The sequence below is a fragment of the Aspergillus welwitschiae genome (genome assembly GCF_003344945.1).
Source record: "Aspergillus welwitschiae strain CBS 139.54b unplaced genomic scaffold BDQ94scaffold_46, whole genome shotgun sequence".
Taxonomy (NCBI): Eukaryota; Fungi; Ascomycota; class Eurotiomycetes; order Eurotiales; family Aspergillaceae; genus Aspergillus; species Aspergillus welwitschiae.
In genome coordinates this window covers 22,670-41,392 of record NW_020798740.1, presented here as the reverse complement: position 1 = coordinate 41,392, position 18,723 = coordinate 22,670, and the positions used below count along the sequence as shown (strand labels likewise).

Genomic DNA, 18,723 nt, shown 5'->3' with positions numbered 1-18,723 from the left:
AGTTCATTCTACGCTGGACTATATTTTGATCATGATTGACATCATCGTATCATTGCATGTAGTATTAGTCGCTTTCTAAACAATCAACACTGCTCAAGGATGTGCTTCAATTGCTCCCATCTCTGCGCGGATATGTCAACCAGCGCTTTCAGCTCTTTCCCATCCACAGCCCATCCTCCATTCTTTTCCATATTCTGGATAACCGTCTTGCCCTTCCCACCTTGCTCCTTATCAACCACAATACAAACCCGTTCTTGACTGAGTCCTTCCTCATATCCATCAGGATCAGCCAGGATCCACCTCCGCTGAATTCCCCTCCGAGCACTCTCTTCAATATTCTTTTCCTCTTCAGCGTCCGGGATGATAACCGCCCTCCAGCCAGCAGCCGCATCGGCCTCGAAAACACAAAACGAGCTCGCGACAGGCAGACCGCGCAAAGACAGCTTCTGAGACTCAGAAACCGCATCCGAGCACACAACCATTTCGTTATCGACATCCCACCATGCCCGGGGCAGCTTCGTATCGCGCAGTGCAGCCAAAACCGAAGCCCAGGCAGCATCGAATGGGTTTCCTGCCAAAGAAATGATCATAATATCAATGTAGAGCACCCAGAATGCCTTAATCTCCTTTTCCTTGCCGACTTCCTCCCCGCGCTCTACATCCACATCCATCTGCTCAGACTCGTTATGGCGTTCTAGGTCCTCCGGCCCAAGACTAGGCGGCTGGTACCAAATGCGCAGATCCTCGGCCCGGACCAACTTTGTACTATGCAGCAAGTTCAAGATCTTATGAGACAGCGACTGCGCCAGCGCTGAGGGTGGAGCGCCAGGAACGAATCCCGGTGCGCAGCCAGTACTCAGCGAAAGATTCGGAACGAGAAGGTTGAGTTGTTGAATGTGCGTTTCGTCTTCAGGGTCTTCCACTTCTGCATCATCCTCATTAGACTGCTCGGTTTGACCGGCGAGTTTCCGACGCTTGTTCGTAGATGATGAGGATTGAGACACGCTCCACGAGGCAATGTCGGCAGTGGGGAGGATTTCCGCTCGTACGCCGCATACTGCGGTTGTGTCGCCAACCCTTACGACAGCGCTGCCATTTGTGTGAGTTAGAGAGCCTGTGTTCGCAGATGTGACGCGGAATTGGGAGGGAGCGCGGCCATTGGCTCGGATGGAGGGCTGGTTGCTGGATGCGGGTGGTGAAAGGTGGGCGAGGAGATAGGCGTGAGGTTGGAGTCGGGCGAATTGCGAGGGGGGGAGGGTAAGAGAAGGGGGTGCGGATGGCGCTGTGGAGGCCATCTTGAGTTAGTACTGAAGCCAAAGTAGTCTGCCCAGGACCGACAAGGTGCGAAGATAGTCAATGAAGAGGTAAATGGCTTTATGTAACTGTCAGTCTGGATGAGGAGAGAATGGTTGACAGACTTCCCATTTTTCTGCGGCAGAATTCTGCGCATATATCGGGGCGGTGAGGGATATTGTCTTACTGCAACATCACATCTACTGCAATATGTCTGATCAACTTGACTTATGTAAAAACCTCGTCAGATGACACGATCCTGGACTGAAGGTTAGCTATCTCAACTTGCGGTGCTGTGGAGACCCCTATTCTTTGTTTTTTACTATCCAAGAAACTATTTCGAACAGGGGACGCTATATAGTACATAAGGCTTCAGCGCAATAAGTAGCAGAATCATCCTCGCCTACCAAGCACTTGACAAGAGAATTACTGAATACCTGCTATGTCACAGCTCAAGCGATTTGACTGACACCCAGGCAATAGATGTATTTCCAAAACTAGTTCGCTAACTGTGTATTTAAGGGGGCATGCCAGCTTCCCTACCCAATGCACGCACACCAAGCACTATGGCCGCAGACGCATGCAGTCCCTACTTTAGATAAATTGCTAAATGGCTAGTACATGAGGACCTACGACTTCTCATTGTAAACAGGCTCTTCGCGTCTTATCTTCCCATAAATGGTCATATTTCAGTTACATCGAACCAGAACGCCATCACAACAACGCCAGTCCGGTCATGTTTGGTAGCATTGCGCTACTAAAATGATGGATAATACTGATTATGACCAGACTAACGTAAGTGTAAATAAACCTCTAAGTGAATATCTTACGTTTTGAATACATCCGCATGGCACTCCACATGCTATCAATCTGCTATGAGATCAGAGGCCAATAAGAACCGCCAGCTGGGAGAGATGTCAAAGAATCGCGAAAATCCACCTCTAAGAGTTGGCCAATGATGACGTGATGGGAAACGCGTCTGAGGGTCCTGGGTTAATGCGCTATTTCGGACTATTCTAGAAGGAGGGTTGTATTCACTGCGAGAGGGTAGGTTTACGGGTTGTTTGTTATAGTATGAGATGGTGGGTTACGGCACCGACTGCTAAATAGTGATAGGAGTATGATTATCCTGGTGTATATGACTATATACATCCCAAGCACGAGTGGAAAGAACCGAACTATATATGATATAGACAGGGGTGTTCTATGGCATAAACATTTGACAATGATAAGGGTATCAGTGATGGGGGGCAAAGAGCAAACAACCGAACGCCAAAAGATAGACAAATCAAACAGGAGACCGAATGAGCAGTGCTTCTATAATTCTAAGCAGGACTTGCAATATCATGGCCGCTGGGGGTCATCGTCTGCCTTACGCTTCCTGCTCACCCCCTCATCAGCTTCGAAAAGCTTAGAATCCGCATCGGCGAATGGTTCTACTCCATGGTCTTCATCGTCACCATCTTCAGCTTCGACCTTCTCCCAGTCATCGTCATCATCTCCCCCAGGCGCCTTGCGCTGGTCTTGATCCTTGCTGCAGGGAAGGGTTTCCTCTTTGGGCGCATCAGTCCATTGGAGAACAAGCTTGACAATCTTTGCCCCAGAAGGCTTCAGGCGACGGTAGTAGTTTTCCACTACACCATCTTCCACTTTGAACCCTCGTGCGACGTACCACTTCAGACCATCTTCGTTGGCTTCGTGGACATGGGCTGTGACGGTGCGAATGTTGTAATGCTTCACCAAATCTGAGACCTGTTGATCAGGTCGCGATTGGGATGAAGTAGAAGATGGCAAGGAGCCTGCGGAGTAGAGTAGCGAGTCAAGAAGCGATGCTGCAATCCCACAACCTCGATAGGGCGACAGTAGATGAAGGGTTTGAATGTAGAGGTTTGTCGGCTCGGAATTTGACCGACCTTGCAAGATTCCAGCCGTAGTAGGCGGCAACCGCTCCAATCGGCACCTGATGCCTCCAATGACCTTGTCTGATCCAGTTGTTGAGGTCTTCAAGCCCGTTGAGGGAGATGGCGCTGCAGTGGTGGGAGCGGCGGCTACCGGATGATCATGGTAGACGGCCACGCGGGACAGGGACGAGATCACAGGGTCAGTGATGGTGGCTGTGTAGAAAGAGTTCGGATAGCGAATAGGAAGCAACAAGCCCGTAATTCTGGTCAGGGAAGGGATGTGAGCTGTGCTCACGACTTCAACAGTAACATGCGGGTGTGGAGTGGGGTGGCCTGATGCGATGGGCTTTGGGTATGGAACAGCTTGGAGGGTCGAGTCTCGGCCTGCTGGAGGCTGAAATTTGGACGCCAGACTCACGGAGGATGAGCCAGAAGAGGGCGGTACGACGATAGCAGGAGGACCTTTAGGTGGCCTGGTGTGAGAGTTGTTTGAAGACGGTGAGGTTATCGTAGTTGGAGCCTGAGGGGGAGACAAAGGTGGAGAAGTGGGCGCTTTGGACTGATGCGCCCTGGCGAAGAACTGGAAGGCCATGGTGGATGTAAGGGTAAATGCGACGTGTAAGCCGCACTATACGAGTGGTCTGCTTCCCAAGAATAAAATTCTAAGACACATAAAAAGAAAGGATACCCAGAAACACGTCGAGGAGAGAGCGGGGGAGAAGCTGAGCGCGAGCAGACGAAGAGGGGAACCCAACAGATCCAGAAGCGGTGGACGAAAACGGCGAGAGAAACGCGGAGATGCGATAAGATAAGATCGGGCGGTCGGACAAGTTCAAAGAGGCAAAGGCCAGCGCAAAAGAGCCTCTCTCCACGTCCTCCGATCCAGGATTGCCCCTGGTGCTGCACCTTCACTTGCCGTCTTGGACTTGTTTTTTGGCTGCGTCACACAGTCTACTGTGCCCTTTCTATATATGTTGCTCTATCGGATGTGAAGCCAAGGTAAGTTGCTCCCCCTCACGGTAATGGCCGTGCGCGCAGTCCGCTGATTCTCCCTACCGTGGGTGTTTCCCGCCCCCGGGTTATAGACGCCATTCACTCCCCACCAGACAGATGGACTCTACGTGTTATTGTCCCTGTGTACCATTTCTTTGAGACATTCCTTTTCAGTGGAGTTGGGCACTTGCTTTATTGCTCCCTTGTTCGGACCAACACAGTCGGGTAGTCGTCTATTACGCCATTGTTCCCTCCATCCGCATCCGTTGAGCGACCGGTAAACCCCGACCCAAATTTGCCTTCGAACACCCTGCGCAAAACTACATGGAGCCATCGATCTGATACTGGGGATAACCGTTCAGCGTTGTGTGGGAGGAGCTTTTTTATCGACTGCAAGTTCCGCTTTAATTGGCGCGTAGTTACTTTGCATACACCAGCAGAGGTATGTCTTGAGTGTTGTCTTGGACTTTGCAGTATCTGCGCAACCATTGCGTTATTTCATCGGTACTGCTTGCTATCGAGTGCATTATCCCGTCGTATTCGATATGCTGGGCTACCCTACTCATCTGCATTTCCTGATCGCTTGTTTCCTCGATCGCTCAGTCTTCGAAGATACTTCGGCTCTAACAATTTCCAGTCCTGCAGGACATTGCCAAAATGGGCGAATCGAACGGAACAGAAGAAAACGGGAGTTCTTTCCCTTCAGGAACACTTGCAAAATTGGTACGTTCATGCCCGTATGCTTCCGTCTGCGGGACAGTAGCGTCTCTGGGCTTTCGTCAATGGATCCTGACAACACCAGACATGCGATATCCTCAACGATACCTTCTATAATATAATTCATGATATAGTTGCAAAGGTGCATCGCGACGAAAAGGTCTCCCGTATGCGCTCAGCGGTGGTCACTGCAAGGCAGAAAGCCGATGAAGAGGCATCCAAACGTCGTGAAGAGAGCGGGAAGCCAGCTGGTGCATTTAAGCCCGGTGATCTCGATCTGGAGGAACTCAAGGACATCCATGTGGAAACCGATGCAGCTGTCTTTGATGAAGGCAAGGTTTACCTCAAGGGAAACCCTCTCCAAACCACGAAAGAAATTATCTGCCCGGAGTGCCGATTGCCTCGTTTATTGTACCCGGTAACGGGTGTTGGGGCTCGGGCTCCACCAGATCCCTATCGGGAGTATTGTCAGAAGCAGCCGATGATCAACAAGCCGGGGCACGATGTTCATGGAAACCCGTTCGCCACGGACAAGTTGAACCCGAAGAAGAAGAAACAGACAAATACGTCCAATACTCCAGCTTCAAGTCCTCCCACAACGCCCGACAGTTCCTTTAAACAAGCAGCTCCAGAGAAGGTGTCCTTCCCGACTGTGAAATGCCCGAACTGCCCGAGATACTTTGTTGTCACTCGAGTTGCACAGCACTTGGACAGATGCCTGGGTTTATCAGGGCGACAGACCAACCGCAACAAGACCCCTATGGAGAATGGTGCCAGCACTCCCAGTTCTGCTCCACCTAAGCGTCCATTAGTGGACGATGACGTCCCAGCAACTCTTCCGACGAAGAAGAAGAAACTAGGAGCCCCGAAAAAATTGTCAGGGAAGAAGCCACCTCCGCCCAGCAAACTGAAAAACGGTCTTACGCCAGACATGGCCGCGGCAAGTGACGCCGCCGGCTCTGGTGACGGAGACATCAAGAGTGAAGCGAACGGGGATAACTCTTAAGCCTTCGGTCTTTTCTTCCTTCCTTCCTTTCCTCCTTTCTTTCTCTTCTTTTTCTTTTCACACTTTATACCTTTCTACACACCTTTTTCAACATTATTTTTACCTTGCTTCTTGCAAACTGCAGACCTGTTTGCATTGGACAAGGCCTTGGACATAGTCTCCGTTTGCTTAACGATATTGACGTAAATACCCGGCATCAACGGCGTCGACGGGAACCTCCTACCTGAGTACTCTCGAGTCGAATAGTGGGACATGCTCGGCATCGTCTCCAGCCTTTTTCTTTCTGTTTCTTATTATAGGTGTTGAGTGCTGTTTTGAATGATAGATTCTTATGCGGTTGTATGTACAATATTCTGGCAATAGGTCAGTTCGGGCTTTACAATCAATCGATTGGTTTAAGATTGGGATACAGATTTAAGGCGACTGTACGTCGAACAGTGGAGTTCTGAACGCCAACCAGGTCTTATCTCATCGTATGCTCCCACCATAGACGACTACTGGTTCAATCATCCTAAACCGAGGTTGTGGGGCACCTGCGTTGAAAGTATCCGTGCAGTGCCTTTGTTACTGTTGTTCATAATCCATCTCGGTGATCTTCATGGCATAATCGCCCATAATTCGGAGCTACCACTAGGCCATATATATGAGAGGTGGCTTAAAGAAAAGAGTACAAAGTGTAACCTTGTAGACTTCATGGCGTGTTGGACGACTGCTATTCTGGTTCGGGCTGCTCTATCCAAATGCTTGGACGTTGTTTTGGTTGGATAATAAATGTATACAGAAATGGTATGAATACGCGATATTTATGACTTATGATGCGAAGTGCCAAATTGTGTTGTGATATCTCGAGAGACCGTAGGTGCAAGACTAGTATACAATGTTGTTGGCCTGAAAATAATGGCCTTGAAGCCCACTTCGGGACCTTCCGTCCGTCATCGTCTGGCCCGCTTGTTCGATCCATCATCCACAGTTTATGACGCGCATTCCACCATGAGCATCAACCTGCTCAGTCGCTAGTAATTTCTAAAATCCCCGACTATTGCCGCGACATGAGCAACGCCAACCTCATCTCCTGGGCCGTCCCCAGGCTGAGCCAAATTCTCCCGCTGGACGAGGAGTCGCTCACGCAGATCATCACCTACGCCGCCAGCCTCTCCAAAGAAGAAGGCGCCGAACACCTCAAAAACCTTCTGGGCGACTCTCCCGCCGCTTTCGAATTCATTGCTGCTTTTAGCTCGCGACGAGAACCACCCTCACGATCTAACGCACCATCATCAGCTTCGAACGGCGATTCCACATCTAGGAACAATTATTCGGGGACGCAGTCGAAGAGGGGCAAGAAGTCGAAGCCACCACTACACAGCGCCGGACCTGTTCGTCGACCAGACAATTTTGGAAACGTGACGGGTGGATACAGAAAGGAGGACCAGGATGAGGACTACATGCCCGTTTCGTCCAGCCGGAGACAAGATGGGAGCGCGAGGAAAGAAGGCACACTGGATACCGGTCTATCACCATCACCGTTGATCTCTTCCCGTGAAGCATCCGCTACTTCTTCGCGAAACCAATCGCCAGCCCCGAGACCAACACCGGCTAAAAACCCGCCTTCTGCCTCTGGCCCTGTGATCTCGGATCTCTTGCCGAATGTCAAGTCGAAGGCGGCCAAGTCTGCCTCTCGAGCTGGTGGAAGCAGTACAGGGACCGGTTCATCGTCCAAGGGATCGCTGACTACAAATAATATAAATGATCTGACGGCTGCCATTGCCGCTTTGGAGGTATCTACGAATCCGACGCTGAGCGGTGGCGCACGCAAATGCACATGCAATGCTAGTATCCATCCTCTCTTTGACCCTGCGCCGAATTGTCTTAACTGCGGAAAGATCATTTGCTCGCTGGAAGGACTACAGCCGTGTTCGTTCTGCAAAACGCCTCTCCTGTCGAACGATGAGATTCAGAGCATGATACGAGAGTTGCGGGCGGAGCGCGGACAGGAGAAGATGCGCGCACACAATGAGAGTGTACATCGGGAGGGTGGTCCTGGGATGAGCTCAGGAACTCCCAGTAAACTGGACGCTGCCAAGGCGCATCGAGACAAGTTGCTTGCGTTTCAGGCGCAGAACGCCAAGCGGACACGTGTGGTCGACGAGGCGGCTGATTTTGAGACTCCGAACGTAGCATCTACGCTGTGGATGACACCCGCGCAGCGAGCACTGGCGCTTAAGAAACAGCAGCGGATCATGCGAGAGATGGAGGAAAAGGCACGGCCAGAATGGGAGAAGAAAAAGACCATAATGAGTCTGGACATCAAGGGAGGAAAGGTGAGGAAGGTCTACCAATCGGCTGGGCCTGCGGAGACGGGCCCATCCGCGGAGGAGGAAGCTGAAGCAAAGGCAGAGGAGGAGCTCGGGGATGGAGAGACCAGAGAAAGCAGCGGTAAAGCGTTCAGCCACAATCCTCTTCTTGCAGCTGGAGGGCTGTTGCGACCGGTATGGAAGTCTGCAGACGGGGAGCAAGCGGACACGGCACGCAAAGAGCGAAAACAGACCTGGCGGAGAGTGCAGGACGATAATGATGATAACGAGCAGTGGATCCTCGATGGCGGTCTCCACGGTTACACATGAAGGGCATTTGACATAATAGCTTATCCGGAGTGGCTCGTTATACATTGCTTGCAAGCCGGACAACAGTGGCCGACCTTCTAGTGCACATGCAGTAAACAGCACAAAAGCCCAAGCCTCGTTTAGCTTTGTCTGATAAGGCGCGCCGATATAAGCACGCAATGATTGGGCCACGAGACTCTGGAAATACTACCGCTCTGACATGGATCGATAAGCAATGCCCTGTCGGCATAGCCGCGACAGGAGACAAAACACATAGGAGTGGTTATATATATCCTCCGACGGTGTACACGACGTGAAATGACAGCAGCAATCTTAGCATGAGCATTACCAATCGAGATACAAATGATGGGCTCCACCAGATCGGCGGTCAAAGCTACTACTAATCCTCATCTACAGTGTAAAGAAGATATGAAGCACCCGGGGTACCCGGGCCAGGACATTCGACAACCAGACTTCTCTCTGTAGATACATGGACCAGCTGGCGCTGGCCACGATGACGCATCCTCGGAGCTATTGCGCTAAATCGCTGAATATTGCATAGTTCCATGGAAGACACTTCGTACTCCAAAATGAGGAGAGAGGGAGGGGAATGGAGGGGCAGAAGACGCGAGGGAAAGCCCGTAAGTAACCGAGCCAGAGAGAATTATAAAATGGTAGACGAGTCTCCAGGGCCAGTGAAGGTCTTGTAAGTGAAACAACCATCTTGGATAGTGGTTCTGATATCTCGAGTGACTGTCGTCATTTGCGTGTCTTTGTTATCCGCTTGCGGGGATTTCCTTTTTGGGTCGAACTCGGCCTCGGTTGGCCCCGGCTAGCTTCGGTGCTCCCTGACTGGCTGAACTATATACTTCAGCTTCCTATTATTATTATTCCACCTCTTAGCAGCACCCACTATAGTACTAGGATCCGACGACTATGTTGGCCCAAATTGGCTGGCAAGCTCTCTCTGTAACCCGCTTAGGGTGGGGGTTGCTTGCCCTGCTCGTGGGATTGGTATGTTGATACCTAGTTTCCCTTACACCTTCTGTGTTATGTCGAAGAGGTGTCCACCTTGCATACTTGCTATGCATACTGACAGAATCAGTCACTTATCTACGCAACCTACAATCGCTTCTTCCACCCTCTCCGCCGCATCCCAGGTCCCTTGCTCGCTTCCATCACCCCCTGGGTCCAGCTCTACCATGGCCTTCAAGGAGACCGGCACCTGTGGCTCTGCGCTCTTCACGAACAATACGGCTCTCACGTTCGCGTGGCACCTAACTTCGTCTCTGTGAACACTGCTCAAGGCCTCCATGATATCTACGGACATGGCAAGCGGCTCAAGAAGGCCGACTTCTACAACGCCTTCCCTGCCATCAAAGGCGTGTACAACACACACAATGTCATTGACAAGGTCATGCATGGCCGGAAAAGACGTGTCCTGAGCCAGGCCTTCTCCGACCATGCACTCAAGAGCATGGAAGATGTGATGCTGCTGCACGTGCGGCAACTGTGCGCGGGCTTAACACGTGCCCAGCAGACAGGCGTGGTGCAGGACATGGGCCGCTGGTTCAGCTACCTCACGTATGACGTGATGGGCGAGCTGTGCTTCGGAAAGAGCTTCGACATGTTGATCGAGAGTAGTCGGAGACGGCTGATTGAGCTTGTCGATCGGGCTGCAAACCGACACTATGTGGTACGTTCTCAAGCGGATTAACGTGGCTGCATCGAACTGACAAAATAGTGCGGTCTCTGGATGCCCCTGGACCGATGGCACCTCGACCAAATCTTCATTCACCGACTCACCAACGACCGTTGGAACTTCATCATGAACTCGCGCGTGGAAGCGACCAAGCGCGCCCAGGAACGTACCAAGGCCGGCCATGACGCCAAAAGAGACTTCTTCTACTACCTGCTTAACGCCCGGGATCCCGAGACGGGCCAGGGCCTGACAACCCCTGAGCTCTGGGGCGAGGCCAACGTGCTGATGATCGCGGGCAGTGACACGACGTCGACGACGCTAGCCGCGACGATCTTCTACCTGGTGCGCAACCCACAGGCGATGGCGCAGCTGCAGAAAGAGGTCCGGGAGAACTTCACCTCGGTGGAGGAGATCGTGACGGGCAGCAAGCTGAACGAACTGGTGTACTTGAAGGCGTGCCTGGACGAGGCACTGCGGCTGGCGCCAGCGGTGCCCGGGGCGCCCCCGCGCGAAGTGATGGAGGGCGGAGCGGTGGTGGACGGGGTGTTCCTGCCGGGCGGGACGGATTGCGGGACGCCAACGTACTCGATCCACCGGCAGGCGGCTTATTACCGACAGCCCGGGGCGTATTTGCCGGAGCGGTGGATCGAAGGGGCGATCTGTCAGACGGGGATGGAGGCGTGGCAGACAACGCGGGAGGATGTGGAGATGGCGCGGCGGGCATTCTGTCCCTTTAGTATTGGGCCGCGGGGATGTATTGGGAAGAGCATGGCGTTGATGGAGATGCGGTTGACGATTGCGCGGTTGATGTTTTTGTTTGATATGCAATTGGCCGATCGGAGAGGAGAGGATGAGGAAGGACATTTGGCGCTGGTGGACCACTTTACGAGTGCGAAGGAGGGCCCGGATGTGATTGTACGGGCGAGAGCTGTGTGAATAGGTAGATGATGATCATTGTTATCATAATTAAACTCATATCACTATCTACTTAGGACCCTGTACTGCTGGAGTAGATGTTGTAGGAATGATGGCAGGAGTAAGAACTACGCCAAACCAGAAAGGACACGTGCCCACACTGCATGAACATATCACCCCAAGACTACTATGGGGATGAGAATGTAATATCATACCCACCCATATTCATTCGTTAATCTTTAATCAGTTAACTAACTTCATACTATTCTCTATATTCATCCCTGAACTTGACAGCTGCCATACACTCAAACCATCATGTCCATGTCCATACCATCCATTCCTTAACCTTGAAGCCTTGCCCATCCCTTAAACCACCACAACAAGAAGAACCCTTTCTCTCCCCTCCCTTCACCAGACCAACCTCCCCAAAATAAACCCATAAAAATACAAAAAGAAAAGAAAGAAAAAGAAAGATGGTCTCCCCCCTAACAACAACCTTCATCCAATCCACCATCCTAAACGCCATCGCCAACATCCTAGCGCAAATAATAGACCATCATCGGAAATCCGTAAGCGCTTCCCCCATCTATCTATCCCATATTACCCCCCCACCCCCTCCCAAAACATCAATATCAATTAACCAAAAAAAGAAAACCACATTCACCCCCAACCTCCCCGCCCTGCTGCAATTCATCACCTACGGGATCATAATCGTTCACCCGAATTTCATCTGGCAGAGGTATCTTGAACGACGATATCCGGGGTTTCTTTTCCGGGGATCATCATCATCATCATCATCTACTCCCCACTCATCACCACCCACACCCCCATCTACTCACTCCTACGGTAAGAAAGGAGCAGCAGCAGCAGGAGGAAAAGGAGGGCTCGGAGAAATATACATCTCCATCCCGGATCCGACCTCTAATGTTCTTCTGAAAGAAAAGAACCCAAACTTCCTCCCTGCGCAAAGGAGGCGCAGAGGAGGATGGTATAACTTCCTCATGAAATTCCTGCTCGATCAGACGGTGGGAAGTGTATTGAATATCGTGCTGTTTATTGTGTTGATTAATTTGCTTAAGGGGGTGGGAGTGGGGGATGTTTGGGGGTTGGTTTGTGAGGTATGTTTTCTATTCCGTTTATTCCTATTTCATTCCATTGCATATCATGAGATGATATGTGTGGGCTGTGTGTGTGTGTCTGGTGGGAGCTAATGAATGGTGGGCGTGTAGGACTTCAAACCTATCATGATAGCGAGACTCAAATACCGACCTGTTGTCTCGTTGCTCATGTACACGGTTGTGCCGGTGGATCGGCGCGTCGTGTTTGGGAGTGCGTGTGGGGTGATTTGGGGGGTGTATTTGAGTTTGTATGCTGTTGTTTAATCCTCTTTTCTACTGTTGTTGGTATTAGGGTTATAGGAGAGTGAGGTGGGCGTGGTCAGTCTTTACATTTCTTTCGTCAGCGTGATACCTCGTCTTTGGCCATCATTCTTTATTTCCTTATTAGATCTATGTATTGTCTGTCGCTTAACTACTTAGCATTATTACATTCCTATACTTAATCACATGCATTCAAAGCATGATAGCTTGTGGCTGATTATGCTGCTGCCGGCGGTCCCATCTTCTTCCCCTTCACAGAAATCCACTGAATAGGCAACGCCCCAAAGATACTTAATGCTCCCATAGCCACCGCTACATAGAACGTTGTGGTCACGGCTCCATTATATGCCTCCAGCACGGCGGGCAGCTGGTCCGCAGATACGACATGTCGTAGCATCGTTGCCCCGGCCTGCATGACAGAAGCAGGATCAACGCCCGATATCTGTGACAGGTTCTTGCGCAGTTCATTCTGGAAGACGTTCTGCGCCACGGAGACGAACAATGCTCCTCCCAGTGTCTGCGTGAACGCCACGATAGCCGTCGCGCTGGGCACATCGGCGATTTTCAGCGCCGCCTGCACCACCATCATCGGCTGTTGCATGCCCAGGCCTGCTCCCACGCCGAAGATGATCTGGTATCCGATCCAGTGGCCCGTCGAGGAGTGCACGCCCATAGTGGAGAGAAGGCCGCCGCCGATGGCGATGAAGGCTGGGGCTATCAGCATGAATGGGGTGTAGTATCCGAATGTGGAGACCAGGCCGCCTGCTACGATGGAGAAAATGACGACGCTGAGCAGCATAGGGAGGTTCATGATGCCGGATTTGGTGGCGCTAACACCTTTGATGGCCTGGAACCAGATGGGGAGCTGGTGGATGTTAGCAGGTTTCTAAAGGAATATGAAAGGAGGGTCACGCACGTAATAGACAGCCACGAAAAATGAACCGCCAACGCAGAAGCTGAACAGTGCAGCGCCCCATACGTTTCGATTCCTGATAAGTCGCGGAGGGATTGTGGCTTTCTCGTTACCCCACATCTGTAGCACTATGAATATACCGATGAGGACCCCGAACAACACCAGCAGGGCGATGATGCGACCATTCCCCCATTCGTAAGTGGTCCCGCCCCATTGCAGTGCGAGCAAGACGCAGATGACTCCTGGTAAAAAGACAAATGTACCAGGCAGGTCAAACTGCGACAGCTTATCCTTAAGCCCCGTGGTACTCTTGACTGATTTGGGTGCCTTGAAGAATATCAGGATGAAGAAGATGGTCGCGCCGCCAATGGGAAGGTTGATATAGAAACACCATCGCCAGCTGACATGATCTGTGAACGCACCACCCATCAGGGGCCCTGCTACGCTGGCAATTCCATACATGGAGGTGATAGAACCGGTCAGGAAAGGCCTCCATTTGAGCGGTGCAGTCTGCGAGATAATGATCATGGCTCCCGAGAAAACTCCGGCGGCCCCAAGGCCAGCTATCGCCCGTCCGATAATCAGCGCAACCGAGTTGGGAGCCACTCCGCAGATCAGAGAACCAATCTCGAAGATCGCGAGCCCCATCAGATAGACCCATTTGGTGGAGTAGAAAGTGTACAGCTTGCCAAAGGCTAGGATGAGGCAGCACGTTGTAAGGAGGTAGGAACTGCCGTACCAACCCACGTCACCGAGTGACTGGAATTGGTCTGTGATTTTGGGGATTGCAGTCGCCAGAATGGTGTTGTCCTGATGCCATTAGCACGACCGCTTGCGTATGTACTTGGAATACTCACCAAAGCCATGCAGAAGATCGAAAGACAGAGCCCGATCACGATCAGCGCGAGTCTCCACGAAGTGGGATATTCCGGCTGAGGTTCCGCATCTTCATGGCTATGTATCAAGCTGGGTGTTTTGGGCTCATGCTTTGCTTCGACCGTCTGTGAGTGAGGGGAGATATCTCGCGCAGAGTCGACGAGTGTACTGTCTTTGCTTCTAGCGGAACCGTTTCCCTCTGTCTGCGTGACCTTGAATGGTTTCAGTTCAGCAAATGATCCCTGCTGCTTCTGAACGTTGGCAGCATCCATGGCGAAGATAGGCATGAAAGGCCTGAAATCACTCTCAAAGCCAGAGCACTATGACGGTACTCAGGGCAGCAGCCAACGATGAAGATAGCAGACGAAGCAATCCTCCTCTGGTCTGCAAATGACAGCAGTTATCATGAATCAAGCCAGGAACAATTTAGCAAAAGTGGGCAGGAAGGAGGATCAGCAGTGAAGGATAAAGACGGCTCAAGGAAACCTTCCTTCCGGCTTCACTGGCTGACGAGGATTGCCGTAATGAAAGCCAGCTTGTGTCACCATCTCGTAGCCACGCCAGTCAGGCCGAATGGCACCCCCTTGCTTTGTTGCGCCAGTCAAGGCGCCAGACCATTCAGGAGCAGAGGCAATCCGTATTTCGAACCAGCCGTCAGGGTGTGCAAGCTACAGGTCTACCCTGGAGGGGTTGACAGCGTGACGGGGCACAGCGAAGGTCACACTGAGCGTGGATAGTGTTTGCATCTGACATTCCGGCATCGGAAAGATTTCTATCCGGAGAAGCCTTGAAAGATTCCTGTTAGCTGGGCATGATCAGACGGTGTTCCCCACAAATAATATCAAAGAAAATCGGAATAGGGGATTTCCACAAAGGATGGATTAACTTCGATCGGATCCTAACCTCTGCCCCTGAAGCAAGGATTGGTGGGAGCCGGACTGCATCTAGACTAAGTACCTGCATGCTATTTATGTCGTTGAGTTTTGTGCCAATCAAGTAGTCAAAGAAAGATAGACTCTGTATCAGGCACTATTGAATTCTTTCCGACTTGGAGACGACTTTGGGCGGCAGTGGCGGGCAATAGCATCCTCGCTCCTCGCTCCTCGTGCCGTCGCTTTGTCCGCTTGGTCGCGTTGGCAACTCAGGAGCAACGCGTGTTGGCTTGACAGCGTTATAATTCGGACTGGCCATGTCGGCCTAACTACTTCTTGGTTGGCAAGCTGCTGTGCTGTCGCCATACGGATCAAGATAATAGTAATAAAAAAAATTCATTCCGACCTAGGATATATTCACAATTCCAGTAAGCTGTACAACGCCGTAAAAGATCAAATATGCCCAAATATCCGTCCCCCCAACCGCTCTTCAAACACCTAACCAATGCGGAAATCCTGCGAAATGGTCCTGACGGCCACTATTGCGACTTTCTGCGGGTCTCCTCCTTGCTAGCAACGAGGGCGATTAGAGCAGCACCCACGCCGCTGCCATCCTTGGAGATACCAATGCGAATCTTCTTGTTGCCGGCTTCTCCAACCTCGGGCACTTCGCGGAGGGCATCACGCATGTAGCCTTCGAAGTTGGGGTAGAACTCGACCAGACTGCCATCCACACCAATGTCTACGAGGTCATCCTTCTGCAGCTTGCCAGTAGAGAGGAGGATGGCAGCCAGCGGGACGGCACTCAGACGAGCAGCACGCTTGCCAATGGCATGAACAACGGTCTGGATGGCCTTGCAGTCGTCGGTGGTGGGGCGTTCGATCTTGAGGTGATCCTTCAAAGCGACCTTGATCTGCTCCATATTCTCAGTCTTGTCGGCCTCGACCAGACTCAACAAGCTGGTGTCAATACCCCACTGACGGTACAGGGAAGACTCCTGGGGAACAGAAACGGTGGAAGCGCCGCCAGCCCGGAGGAAGCCCAGGGACTCGTTGCGCTGCATGTCCAGCATGACGCGGCGCAAGATCTCACCCAGGAACATACCCGAGACACGCTTCTCGAACATTTGAATGCCGGGGTTGTTGCTGTCGGCATCGAGCTGCTGGTCGTAGATGGTGTTCGGCAGTACACTCAGGTGGTTGTCGAAGCTGCCCCACTCGGCGTTGATAATCATCTCACCGGTGGTCTTGTCGTACTCGGAGTGTTCAATGGTCTGCAGCTTAGTGATCCGGTCCAGCTTCTCAACATAGGCGCCATTGGTGCCCGTGCCAAAGATAGCACCCAGGAACGTGCCCGTCTCTCCAGGAGAGGTGTATGAACGAGCCATCAGGGTTCCGACAGTGTCGTTGACCAAGGCAGCCACGCGCACTGGGAGTCCCAGATCATCGATGGCGTTCTGCAGCAATGCGCAGACATCCTTACCCACCGCATCGGGAATGTTGAAGCCCTTCGTCCAGCGAATCAGGGTACCCTTGTTAATGCCCAGCTGACGCACGGGGAAACTGAAGGTGAAACCCAAGTCGAACAGGTCCTCTTCACAGTTGCCATTCTTCTCATTGCGGCGTCGCAGGTGAGCTTCGAAGTGGTCGTTGTGGTGAATGCGCAGGAACGATTCGATTTGGCGGGCCAAGAACAAGAAGAGATCCTTGGCCGTACCGGACGCCATGGTCTCACGAGGAATCATGATCTTGGACTGGGTAAGGGAGAAGGTAGTGTCTCCATGTAGATCGATCGAACACACGCGGAAGTTGGTGCCGCCGAGATCTACTGCCAGGTACAATCCCTGCCAACGACCAGGTCAGCTGCTGTTTTGCGGAGGGAGCTGATTGGTGTGAAACGTACCTTTTCCGTGCCATTGGGCACTGCCGTGACATAGGTAGGGATCTGACTGAGGGTCGTGTGCTCCTTGGACAAACCTTCATCGATCTCGCGAATGTATTCCGTCACTCCACGCTGCACCTCAGCAGCGGGGTAGTCGAACTGGCGGGCAATGCGCGCAGCCTCGTCAAGGAGAGCAGATGACATTATGACTGAAGAGATGTGGAGATATGGAGGAGTATCGTAAAAAGGTGGGAAATAAAAGGAGTCTCAAGATTTGTTGAGATGAGAATAAACACAGTGTGGTGAAGAAAAAAAAGTGGTGGGGGAAACCAGATGGTGGGGTTCAAGCAAGTAAATATGGGGAGGGGCAGACGGAAGCTGGAGGGAATTCGGGGAATGGAGATGGAGGGAGAGAGTAGAGGATGTGGAGGGAACAAAGGATGAGGAAGGAGAAGAATAATACGAGTAGGAAGAGTCTAACTATCCGGAATGAGCATACGATGATGAAGGGGGAGCAAGTGGGCGTATTAATAGCAGAGCCATGAAGCCCAGGAAACAACTAATAATCTCGCGCTGGAGGGGTCGATGAGGTCAGTCCGACGGGCTCAAGCCAACGGGAACGCCGGGTTCGCCGGGTTTGCCAGTCGTGGCCACAGGGAAATTGAAAAAGGGTTCGCTAGTATTCTGCTCTCTCTATTCCCCTCAGCTTTCCTCCCCCCTTCCGAGTTCTCGCATTGCCGATGTCTCGCCCTGTCCCAGGTTTCTGACTTAGTGCGTGGTTCTCTCCAGTCTCCAGATGCCACTCCTCGCACTAAAAGTGGCCCAGTTGCCTGCAAGATGGGGTTGCCGCGAGTCGGTAGCGAATCCGCCCGCGTCTCTGCCATGACGCATGAAACCACATGGTGGGGTTTAAGCCGTCGTTCACCGGTGAGAGGGAATTGGTTAGCAGCGAAGGAAATGGAAGGGCGAGGATGGCTGTTGCACACAATGCAATGCCACAATGCCATTCTCGTGCTTGGCCTCTGCGTCAGGAGAGGGAGACTACACGCGGTGGGTGAACTGGTGATGCTGGCCTTCCCCAATCTCCGGATGCGGTCGTCTGGGGCATTGGGGAACCTGGAGATGCTGACATGAGCATCTTACCAGCACGATGCCAAAGTGAATATATGCCAACTACGGCCGTCTGCTTTAGGACGGGCTAGTCTAGCTGTCAGAAGATGATGATCAGGGGAGTCTCGACGTAACCTTAAGTAACCGTCCAGCCTATGCAAGCAACCATCCACTTCACGGCTTGCTTCCTGCATGCTGCAGTATCACTGCGAGATTCCCTCTCAGGACAGCCACTTAAGAGCTTCGATCATGTCAGGTCTGTCATTATTGTTTGCATGTAGAGAGTACTCCGTAGTTCACATTGCTACGTCACCCAACTAGTGATAGCGAACAGGACGATAGGCCGAGTGATCTTCAAGCACGTGAGATCCTACACAGTATGCTACTGACCAACGTGACGATAACTAGTCTTCAGTCTGTAAAGGAAGGAACAACATGTCTATTCCTCTGCTACAGAGTATTTCATATGAAGCAGTTCCTCCTCTCACCATCAAGTCCTAATTGCCCATGATCTGACCCTCTTAAGATTCATGAAGTCTAACGCTCAATACAGCCACTCAAAAA

The 18,723-nt window shown here is 51.8% G+C and overlaps 9 protein-coding genes across 9 annotated transcripts; 5 read left to right on the top strand and 4 right to left on the bottom strand.

The window, feature by feature from the left end:
- Positions 1 to 23: 23 nt before the first annotated feature.
- On the bottom strand, positions 24 to 1,400 carry BDQ94DRAFT_152135 (3' exoribonuclease family protein). The gene has a single exon (XM_026767901.1). The coding sequence runs from the start codon at positions 1,293 to 1,295 to the stop codon at positions 84 to 86; it is 1,212 nt and encodes a 403-aa protein (XP_026621342.1). The 5' UTR covers positions 1,296 to 1,400; the 3' UTR covers positions 24 to 83.
- Positions 1,401 to 2,408: 1,008 nt separating this feature from the next.
- Positions 2,409 to 3,901, bottom strand: BDQ94DRAFT_152134 (GNAT family N-acetyltransferase). Its single transcript, XM_026767900.1, has one exon. It carries the CDS (start codon positions 3,784 to 3,786, stop codon positions 2,638 to 2,640), a length of 1,149 nt encoding a protein of 382 aa, XP_026621341.1. The 5' UTR covers positions 3,787 to 3,901; the 3' UTR covers positions 2,409 to 2,637.
- Positions 3,902 to 4,498: 597 nt separating this feature from the next.
- Positions 4,499 to 5,947, top strand: BDQ94DRAFT_98424 (SGF11 family protein). The gene is made up of 3 exons (XM_026776983.1): positions 4,499 to 4,629; positions 4,825 to 4,910; positions 4,990 to 5,947. The coding sequence occupies exons 2-3, from the start codon at positions 4,845 to 4,847 to the stop codon at positions 5,908 to 5,910; spliced, it is 987 nt and encodes a 328-aa protein (XP_026621340.1). The 5' UTR covers positions 4,499 to 4,629; positions 4,825 to 4,844; the 3' UTR covers positions 5,911 to 5,947.
- Positions 5,948 to 6,895: 948 nt separating this feature from the next.
- BDQ94DRAFT_183552 (putative zinc finger motif, C2HC5-type-domain-containing protein) lies at positions 6,896 to 8,550 on the top strand. The gene has a single exon (XM_026774447.1). The coding sequence runs from the start codon at positions 6,960 to 6,962 to the stop codon at positions 8,529 to 8,531; it is 1,572 nt and encodes a 523-aa protein (XP_026621339.1). The 5' UTR covers positions 6,896 to 6,959; the 3' UTR covers positions 8,532 to 8,550.
- Positions 8,551 to 9,226: 676 nt separating this feature from the next.
- BDQ94DRAFT_152128 (cytochrome P450) lies at positions 9,227 to 11,184 on the top strand. The gene is made up of 3 exons (XM_026767899.1): positions 9,227 to 9,524; positions 9,616 to 10,206; positions 10,255 to 11,184. Exons 1-3 carry the CDS (start codon positions 9,447 to 9,449, stop codon positions 11,146 to 11,148), a joined length of 1,563 nt encoding a protein of 520 aa, XP_026621338.1. The 5' UTR covers positions 9,227 to 9,446; the 3' UTR covers positions 11,149 to 11,184.
- A 132-nt stretch (positions 11,185 to 11,316) lies between these two features.
- Positions 11,317 to 12,616, top strand: BDQ94DRAFT_98401 (uncharacterized protein). Its single transcript, XM_026776982.1, has 3 exons — positions 11,317 to 11,696; positions 11,778 to 12,245; positions 12,357 to 12,616. Exons 1-3 carry the CDS (start codon positions 11,601 to 11,603, stop codon positions 12,507 to 12,509), a joined length of 717 nt encoding a protein of 238 aa, XP_026621337.1. The 5' UTR covers positions 11,317 to 11,600; the 3' UTR covers positions 12,510 to 12,616.
- On the bottom strand, positions 12,617 to 14,567 carry BDQ94DRAFT_183548 (MDR family MFS transporter; the record flags this gene model as incomplete). Its single annotated transcript, XM_026774446.1, has 3 exons — positions 12,617 to 13,371; positions 13,423 to 14,229; positions 14,277 to 14,567. The coding sequence occupies 3 exons, from the start codon at positions 14,565 to 14,567 to the stop codon at positions 12,724 to 12,726; spliced, it is 1,746 nt and encodes a 581-aa protein (XP_026621336.1). The 3' UTR covers positions 12,617 to 12,723.
- Positions 14,568 to 15,687: 1,120 nt separating this feature from the next.
- Positions 15,688 to 17,584, bottom strand: glkA (glucokinase glkA). Its single transcript, XM_026776981.1, has 2 exons — positions 17,071 to 17,584; positions 15,688 to 17,011 (listed from the first exon to the last, which is right to left on the bottom strand). Exons 1-2 carry the CDS (start codon positions 17,251 to 17,253, stop codon positions 15,707 to 15,709), a joined length of 1,488 nt encoding a protein of 495 aa, XP_026621335.1. The 5' UTR covers positions 17,254 to 17,584; the 3' UTR covers positions 15,688 to 15,706.
- A 1-nt stretch (position 17,585) lies between these two features.
- On the top strand, positions 17,586 to 18,472 carry BDQ94DRAFT_98354 (uncharacterized protein). The gene has a single exon (XM_026776980.1). The coding sequence runs from the start codon at positions 17,635 to 17,637 to the stop codon at positions 18,181 to 18,183; it is 549 nt and encodes a 182-aa protein (XP_026621334.1). The 5' UTR covers positions 17,586 to 17,634; the 3' UTR covers positions 18,184 to 18,472.
- Positions 18,473 to 18,723: the final 251 nt, after the last annotated feature.